This window comes from Melitaea cinxia, chromosome 24, assembly GCF_905220565.1.
Source record: "Melitaea cinxia chromosome 24, ilMelCinx1.1, whole genome shotgun sequence".
NCBI lineage: Eukaryota > Metazoa > Arthropoda > Insecta > Lepidoptera > Nymphalidae > Melitaea > Melitaea cinxia.
This window is the reverse complement of record NC_059417.1, coordinates 7,997,392-8,007,624: the sequence shown is the minus strand read 5'-3', so window position 1 is coordinate 8,007,624 and position 10,233 is coordinate 7,997,392. Positions and strand designations below refer to the sequence as shown.

Here is a 10,233-nt window from a genome sequence, read left to right as displayed (position 1 = left end):
TTTCAGTTCGGTCGCTCAGCCAAATGTCAAGCCTGCCGTAAGGAACTTCGTTCCAAAAAGAGAGTGCCTACTATTAACTCGTATTTAGACGACAGTGCCAAATTTAATAATTAATTAAATTTTATAATTAACGCATTTAATATTTAACGCATGTACATATTTCTTTTAAACTCGACCGCACCGATTATATTAATTTGCTTCATCAGATCAACTACTGATGTACCTACTTTTTTTTCGCTTAGGTAGCAAATAGTACTAAAACAGGCGTACAAAAGCGTAGGCTAACTTAAGCACAGAAGAAAAGCTTTTATGCCAGGTTAGAGAGGATGTTGATGCTACCAGATGATTTTGAGAATGCGAAACAAAATCGTTATCTTTGCTCTTAACATAAAAAAAAAAAAACATTTTTATTTGTAATTTATACATATAATAAAATGGTAGGAAAGTCAAAACTGGACATTAAATATTTTTTTTAAAGAATACTTGGGGTGTGATCTAAAATCGATACCGAAACCAAAAAAATAGCTTTTAGAATTTTTGTCTGTTTGTCTGTATGTATGTCCGGGATAAATTCAAAAAGTACTGCATGGATTTACTTCAAGTTTGGTACGAATATTATTAAGAAGTCGGGTCAATCAATATATAGGCTACAAATTATCACGCTATCACCTACGGGGAACGAGCAGTGAATGTTTATTTCTTCAACGCATTCTGTAACAACGTGTAATCTAACGACGCATATTAATTGAGTGTTTTTATTATGTTAATAACCATGCTATAAGCTAGCTTCATACTATAAATAAAGACATTCTGTAGTATATTTAGTATCAGCATTGCACGCATGCGAAGTCGGGGCGGGTCGCTAGTTTATGTATAAAAACATCAGTGGGGTAAACAAAACACAGTACTATGTGGGAAAAATATAATTCCTTAAATTACATATTTCAATTAAGTTTGCCGAGAATACAGAATTGTAACATCAACTCTAGCACCTATTAAACACTAAATAAATATATATGTATCAAAATGTACAGCAATATATATATACTCGTATATTGCTATATTACATTTATTTGACACATTCATATACGACCTCACACTGACATATGGCAATATACTTGGCTATTAAAGATACAGCTTATTGCAAGTGCAGAAAAACATTATAGCTTATTTTTACGAACTAAACAGTTACAGATGTTGTATAAGGAATTTTTGATAAAAATATCATAATTTATACATAGTAATATAAATATAGTAAAAAATTGTTCCATAACTTTTAATTTGTATCATTTGATTGAAGAAATTGTTCTCCTTTTAAATTATGACTTGACAGTCATTTTTAATCAAAAGAAATATTACAGACTAGTGTATTAAAATAATAATCATTATCGTGAGTATTAAAATGAAAATTTAAGAAAAAAAAATTAGACATTTTTGAGAAAATCAAATAAGTAGTATAACCTCACCAATCTTGAGAGCATATGTAGATTTAAATATTCCATAAATGTTGGACATGCTAAGTTTCAGATCAGTGTTCAACGCGTGACTTACATGTGCAAATATTATATTTTGGTATAAATATCACCTACCTTACATACCTAAGGAAGTAAACGCATAATTAAGAACTTCAGACACACCGTTATTATATGAAATAAGTATTAAGGAAAGAGAAAAGCTCCATAAACCAAGCCTTAAACAAAAAGTTATTAGTTACAGACTACTAATAAGTCTTCTATCTAAATGGCCATACTTATTTTAAATTGTTTTTAATATTCCATAGACTGTAAAATCACCGACCTCACTCTCAATTTTTTATAAAATTACTACTATAATAAAATGTGTGCTGTATGGTTACGGCATTAAAGAATATAGCCACACTCTCTCTTCCCGTGGATGTCGTAAGAGGCGACTAAGGGATACCACAGTTCCACTATTATCTTGGAACTTATAAAGCCGACCGATGGCGGGATAACCATCCAACTGCTGGCTTTGAAATACACAGGCCGAAGACGGGCAGCAGCGTCTTCGGTGCGACAAAGCCCTGCCCGGCGTGGTGACTATGGGCAAAACATATGAGTTCACGCCATTTTTGGCGTGAACTTGTGGATGCCTATGTCCAGTAGTGGACTGCGAAAGGCTGATGTGATGATGATGATGATGATGATGATGATGAATAAAAGTATCGCAGTTTTTTTTTGTGGTCGCGTTTTTTAAATATCTTTTAAAACTGACGACTTTTTTTTATTTAATATGACGTGAAGATATAAAAAAATCCATGATTACGACAAATTAATTTTAATTGGCAGTGTGATATTTTTAAACCATGTTTAACGAATTATAAACGAATGTTTTTTTTTTTTCTATTTCTTATATCTATATTAAATGCACGTGCAACTGTCATCGCCCAGTAGCAACTTTCGTTTCGTATCTATTCTACGTGACATTGGCGAAATCATCTGTGCTGTCTTTGTCCTATTAAAAGCCATCGAACTATATATTAACAGAAACACAGTGATGGCAAATTTTTTGAGAAAAAAGTTCATTAAAACATTACTTTGTTCCTACTTAAAAAACTAAATTAATAAATGCCTATTAAGTGATTAGGGTTTACTTATGTCAAATTTTACGCGTTTCATCAGATATCGGAGTAGACAAGTTCATCAAGTTTGATTTGAAATGTTTGTCAAATAGTATACATATTAAGAAATGTACTAGAGTGTAGTCAAATATGTACCCAATCAAAGTACTGCAAGTAAAACGATGACAAACAAAAAAAAAAAAAAACGAAAACTTAACTCTGATAAATAGATTTTTAATCTTTAATTTGATTGTATTTGGTAATAATGTTAAGTTTAATATAGGTAGTCAAATACATGTACATAGCTCTTTAAAGCTGTACAGATTCTGATGCCAGCGCCGCTAGTGGCTAAAAAAGTAACTACAACATTTTATGACAGTAGACTTAGCACTAACAACTAACCTAACCTTTATGCTATTACGGCTTAATATTTCAATGCTAGTATAAGTTAACAGTTATATTTTTATCAACTACAGTATATATTATATAAAATATTTGATCTAATATTGAACATTTGTCCGATATAAATATTTAAATTAAGTTTATTCAAACATAACTATTGATATTCGAAATAAATCAGAAACATGAGAAATAATTTTGAACGATAATAGTTAAGCTTTTAATCCTACTGATATATGCAGATTTGTAACTTTTTAAAAGCATTTTTCGTTTATTTCTTTTGAATATATATCACGTTTAAAAAACTTTAAATTTTAAGATATGTATGATAAAGATACAATTACTATATAATGGTCTTATTAAATTTGATACAAATAACTAAATTTAAATAAAAAATGTCAGAAAAAAAAACTCGAACAATTATAACATCGACATGTCAATTACGACTTTAAATTTAAGTACTGTTATGTATCTGACAATTTTTCTTAAAGTCCAATTTTTTGTATAAAATAAAAATAAACCAAAAAAGATCTAATTCAAAAATTAATAAAAAATATAATAATTCAATTTAACAATTGAAACTAGATAAAAAAATGCTCGATTTGTACATTTCATTCACTCGCCAATGTTGCTAGCACGAAATAATCGCATCTTGCACACCACACGTGTATACCATATCATTTCACAAATGTTATGCCACCCTCACACTAAGAAACTTTAACTTTATCACTGTCACTCTTTTCGCTAACACTTGTCGAATCTTGTTTCGAGACGCCATTTTGTATTGTTCCGTTAGTGTGAGCTTTTTTCGTCTTCTTTTTTGGCATTTCGTAGACTCTTTCAATGAGAGCCAGTAATATACTACCGGGTACACGCTGATGTTCCTCTATTAAGCTTTCGATTGCTGCTGCGACCTATAATTATTTAATTAATGTAACATTAAAATTTCATAATATAAGTCATAGAAAAAATTTGTGCAAAATTAAAATTTTGTAGAAATTTTTCAAAGCATATTTGCGACTCCAATGTCTGAATGGTTTAATTCAATTGGTCAATTTTAAACACTACAAAGTTACTGCGATTTCATTTTTGAAAGAGTGTGGCTCAATTAAGTGACAGCGACGATTCACTATTTCAACAGACTATAAAAAAGGAGATTCTAAATTTGGCTTAATGTTTTTGTATGTATATGTTAACTCAGAAATTTTGATTGGATGCACCGATTTCGATGATTTTTTTTGACTCGGTGGGTCTCACTACCGTGCTTCGAAGAGCACGTTAAGCAGTCGATCCCGGTTTTTATCATGAATACCTGATAATGATCGTTACTCATAGTAGGGAAATATACCCGCAGCGAAGCAGTGTGGTGGAAACCTCTAAACCATTTCATACAGCGAGAAAGAGACCTACGCTTAGTAGTGGGATGTTACAGGCCGTATTTTAAATAAGTAAAATTTAATTATTATGAAAAAACTTTTTCAGATTTCATCGCAGTTTATTTAGTTTTTTTACATTCCCGACGTATCAGATACTTTACAGCAACCGTGGTCACGGGAAGACCACGTCCTCATGTCCAGAACGATAAAATGCTAATGGAAGGGAAAGGGACTGGACCCCACGACACAGGGAATCCTAGTGTGGGGACCAGAGACATACTGTTCTTTTTGTGACTAAATATAACTGATGTAATATGTGTTAATATTATGTACTAACGTTTGAAGAAATAAAGATTATTATTATTATTATTATTATTAAAATATTATGAAAACGAGCCGGCTACCTTCTTCTGGAGCATCTCGGGCGTGAGCGCCGGGTCGTAGGGCAGGGGCGGGCCCAGGTGCGTGACGAGCTTGACGGGGAAGCCCCCGTACACGGGCGCCAGCGGCACGCGCGTGGCGGCGTACAGGCGCAGGCACACGCCGCGCAGCCAGCCCACCGTGCGGAACGCCTCGCGCACGTTCTGCGTGAACATGGGCACCACGGGCTGCCGAGGGTGCACGTGTACGGTTTTTTTTTTATTTTTATATAACAATATATATCCACGGGCTCATAATGCCCGTGCTTTTATCATTCCAATATTAGTTTGTTATTTTCTATAACTTGGTACTTACACATGCAACTTAGAGGACTAATTAAACTAGACTTAGTATCTCTAATCCTACGTGAGTCCACCGACCAAAAATTTAAAGTTATACTAAATTTACTTCTATATATATTAATTACGATATATTATATATTTTTTGTATTCCTACTGTCAGTTTTATTATCTAAGTTTATATTTACACTTATATACTAGTTACCGTATATGTACACTTATGTCCTAGTTACCTTATATATACACTTATGGCCTGCTGCACGTGTACGGTTGGGACTACCGCTACACTAGCGGGCCGGGTGCGCCCAAAGCGCCGACGGTTTGCGGGCTCGAATCCCGCTCGGGGTGGATATTTGTATTTGTACTAATATTTCTTTCCGGTTTGGACGTCTATCCTTGTAGGTCTACCTACCGTGCCTCGGAGAGCACGTTAAGGCGCCGATCTCGGTTCTTATCATAAATACCTGATAGCGATCGTTGCTATTACTATTGTAAGGTACGTATCCACCAACCCGCAGTAAAGCAGCGTGGTGGATTCAGCTCCAATCCTTGCAGTGGGATGTTACAAGCTGAATCGTGATGGTGATAGGTAAATATAAGGTAACTGAGGTAAGGCACAACAGGGAATAGCCTGCTGATAATATGCAGCAGCCCGATTGAGGACCTCAACCTTACGGAAGTTCACAGTTAAATAAAACTGCTTTCAAGCAGCGTTGTGCTCCTGTGGTGAGTAAGGTGACGAGGGCTTTTGGAGGGATTAGGGGTAGGGTCGGCAACGCGCTCGCGATGGTCTGGTGTTGCTCGCGTCTAATAGGCTATGGTAATCGCTTATCATCATGTGAGCCGTACGCTTGTACACCGACCGAGTTGTATAAAAAAAAGGTAGGTATTGAATAATGATTTATAATAATATTTATTTAAGGAAGGGAGAACTTGTCGATAATTAGGACCATGAAATGTCAGTCAACAGAGGGCCAAGGACGCTGTATACAAAACTTGACCATCGACTCCAAAAGATTGCGTTTGAGAGCAGATTTTTTTAAATAAAGAGGCTTTACGTAAAATATGACGAAATTCATAATTCAATTTATTAACGAAATTCCTTAACCTCAAATACTGAATTTCGATAAAAACTCACCACTTTCGCTTCAAGAGCGACCTTCGCGAACCCGATCCTCGACTTCCAGTTGAGCTTGTAGTAGTGGTCACCGAACTGGGCCTCGTAAACACCCCCCGGAGATATAGCCAATGAGTTACCATTCTTTAGCACGCCTGCACAAGTTTGTACAGTTCCTGGGATTACACATAGATTTTCCAGAAGAGCTGACCATCCTGTAAACAAAATAAATATTCTTATAATTAACCTTTATCACCATTTTTTGTTTACTTCAGGAACTAGGTATGATTCATGGAGTATCACTTTAATTATTTAATTAACATCAGTATTTTATATATTTTATTGAGATATGGCACAGTAGGAAACATCCCGCTCAAAATATGGAGAATCTAGTCTTGGGAATTACGGCAATCTTACAGAAGATCACAGCTAAATAATGCTGCTCTTTGGAGGCAGGTCGGGGGTAGCGTTGGGAACGCGCTTACGATGCTTCTGGTGCTGTTCTATAAGCTATGGTAAGCGCTTGCCATCAAGTGGACCGGACGTTTGTTGACTTAGTCATATAAAAAAAATGCTAGTACTGCGCAGTTTCTTGCCAATTCTTTCTCCTACACGGGGAAAGAGGCCTATGCCCAGCAGTGGGATGTTACAGGCTGAAGCGTTCTTGCCGATTCCTTACAGCAGAATATTTCACTATAATTAACTCACTCATTAAGGAATATTGTGTTCTATGCAAAACAATTCAAAAGTGCTTTTGAGGCTTGAATAAAGAAAATCTCGATTGGATGTAGTAGATATTTTATATTAAAACACTCACCAGGTATCTTAAACATGAACCTGTCAGCCACGGTGTGCATGTGCCTTCGTTTGAACAGCAACATCCGCGCTGTGAAGTAGTACATATCTATGGGCAACGCGCCGTGGTAGTAGATCAGGAGGAACGGACCTTCTGGTATGTTCTCTAGACCGCGTATCTCGTAACCTGGTCGAAATTAATTAGTTGAGTTAGTTATAATTATAATATTTATCTAATAGTATTACCTCATTTTAATAATAATAATAATAATAACTCTTTATTGTACACCAAGAATAAGCAATATTAAAAAAAAAATAGATAAAATTTTATTCGTCAATTTTTTTAAAAAGAAAATTAGAATAATATATCAAATATGTTATTTCAAACATAACAAAAATCGATTACTGAACTACGTTGAAAAATGAATTATTGTTTGATGTAGTTATCGTTGTTGAAATAAATTTAACAATAGGTAGGGCATAGCAGGACATATCCTGCTCAAATCTGGGGCAACCCTACTGGGGCAGTACCTAGACCTTACAAAAGATGATACGGCAACCTTACAGAAAATCACAGCTAAATAATACTGCTTTAAAGCAGTGTTGTTTTCCTGTTGGTGAGTAAGTTGACCAGAGCTCCTGAGGAGATTAGGTGTATGGTGGAGAACGCACTAGCGAAATGCGATGCTTCTGTTGGTACAGGCGTCTATAAGCCACGGTGTTCACTTACCATCAGGTGAGCCGTACGCTCATTTGCCGCCCTAGTAGTATTAAAAAAAAAAATGTAACATATGGCAGTGTAAAAAATCTATGGTAGTTTACCATGAAATAGCCACCCGTGGGCGTCCCATAACGCACAGACCGCCAGTCGGGCGGCTTGTCTCCAGTCGTTTTGTACCCCATCAGCTACCCGCAGTCTGGCAACAACAAAAAATATACATATGTATTATATAAATAAAAATGAGTCATGGAAATGTAATCATAAATAAATTTTTCGTTCCTATTTATCTTTGTCGTTAGTATTCCACACGAGAATAATTCCATCAACTTTTTATAGTCTTATATAAAGTTTAAAGTACATTATTTTCAATCGCCATGCAGACAGTTATGTTAGTCATTACGGTTAGTATTTTTCACACATTGTCATTTTAATTTTCCAATGTCATTTATATATATTAATTATATACGTTTAGTTATTACTTTCTTGTAACGTCTTAGAAAATGTAATGCCATTCTGGTCCGGATAGCTTAAAAATACAAATATATCTTCTTATAATGTATATTAGGAACGTATGTGCGTATATTAGGTAAGTTTCCGGAAAACTATAACCTGGGAATCTTTAAGTCGCGAGTGAATAGGTTACTTCAAGTAAGTAAGCGTGCTCCATCTTAGACCGCATTTTTCACTTATCATCAGGTGAAATAGTGGTCAAACGCAAACCTATCATTAGGTTTTTAAAAAAACGCATTATTTATTATATTTTAAAATTGTACATTTCTTTTAGTTTAAAAATATTCCATCTCTGCTAGAGATAAGTTAAGTACGACACGAAAAAAAAATTATTATTTAATTCGCTGCAGTCGGTTGGAAAGTACCCATCCATGTGCGTTATCTGAGCCTTTTGTGAATTGTCAATTAAATATTTGGCCAAACACTAATTAATCGAGAATAGAATATTTTTAAATATGACAAAGGTTCGCTTCCTAACACTATTCATCTGTTGTTAAAACATCTGGATCATTCTTACGGTAGTCTCTCACACGTATAGGCTTTAAATTCAATAAAGAAATATCTCCATAGAAACCAAATTTTGCAGTATTTTTATCCTAATCTCATGTATATTTATATATGAATGCATATATGTTACTTCGTCAAAGATATAATTAATTATGCAGATAAAGCGTTAAATAATGTAAACAAATAATATTTTTAAATGAATATCACGACCGTTCCGTATGGCCGCCGTTGTGATGAAAGAATTAAATTTATTTAATGTTATAAAAACAAAGTTAACAAATATATATAAAAAATAATGATAAAACGTTAATCTGTCACGCTGTCTGGGCCTGGACTTTGAAAATATATTATAGACATAACAACACATTATAAGATAACTTTGTGTTTTGAACTGAATTAGCCTTGAGTCCTACTGCTGGGCGAAGGTTCCGTATTAGAGAAGACGAAGCTTAACCTGTTTAACGGCTTCAAAGCGTGTTGGTGTATAATTTCCCTACAAAGTGTAAAAATCACTGTTAGGGTTGGGTCTATAATAAAAAAAAATCGACCAAGTGCGAGTCGGACTCGTGCACTGAGGGTTCCGTACAAAGAAAATTATTAGAAATATTTTTATGATGTAACAAAAAATTTATGCTTTTCCTTTATCTGTGCTATAAGACGGTGCTTTGTACAAAATTTTAAGATTCTGAGTTCAAGGAAAGTACCCTGTAGGTTTTGATTCCCTTGCGAGTGTCGAAAATTTGCAGCATAAAAAGCTGTATCTTTTGATTGCGTATGGCTTAAAAGTTTAATTTTTTCACAGCTCCAAAGGACATAAGACCTAAATATTTGATGTGAATTTCAGCTTGCTACCTCCAGGAGTTCCTGAGATATTTTCTCCTCATCTTCAACTTTATACAAACCCTTTCCTGAAAATAACAAACACAAAAGCAATGATCCAATTCGGTGCAGTCGTTCCGAAGATATATATTAATAATAATTAATTATATCTTTTGAAGAAATAACATACTTAAATGCATTCATATATAAATACTAGCTGACCCAGCAAACGTTGTCCTGCCGCTAAACGCTATTAAAAAATAGGGGTTGGTGGTGGAAGGGTGAAAATTTAGGGTTGTATGTATTTTTCAATGCCAAATCATAATAAAATAAAAATATAAAATTTGTTCCAAAAATATAAAAAATATTTAGGGGTGGACTACCCTTAAAATTTAGGGGGATGAAAAATAGATGTTGTTCGATTCTCAGACCTTGCTAATATGCACAAAAATTTTGATGAGAATCGGTCGAGCCGTTTCGGAGGAGTTTAACTACAAACACCGCGAACACGAGAATTTTATATATTAGATATATGAGCTTAGGATAAAAATAATAATAATTAGGAGAACAATTTGGTTTCTATGGAGATATATGATCTTTATTGAATTTAAAGCCTATGCATGTGAAAAAACTACCGTAAGAATAAATAAATAAATATCCTTCGAAACTTTATGCAACGTCGTACATAACAT

General features: G+C 34.3%; 1 protein-coding gene across 1 annotated transcript in view; it reads right to left on the bottom strand.

Moving 5' to 3' along the window:
- Positions 1-2,798: 2,798 nt before the first annotated feature.
- Positions 2,799-10,233, bottom strand: part of LOC123665435 (transmembrane protein 68) — a 41,988-nt gene continuing 34,553 nt past the window's right edge. The window contains exons 3-7 of the mRNA XM_045599743.1: positions 7,807-7,901; positions 7,007-7,171; positions 6,211-6,404; positions 4,758-4,961; positions 2,799-3,891 (exon numbers count right to left, since the gene is read on the bottom strand). Of these exons, the coding sequence (XP_045455699.1) occupies positions 3,685-3,891; positions 4,758-4,961; positions 6,211-6,404; positions 7,007-7,171; positions 7,807-7,901 (865 nt within the window). The 3' untranslated portion in view covers positions 2,799-3,684. The remainder of the gene's footprint in view (positions 3,892-4,757; positions 4,962-6,210; positions 6,405-7,006; positions 7,172-7,806; positions 7,902-10,233) is intronic.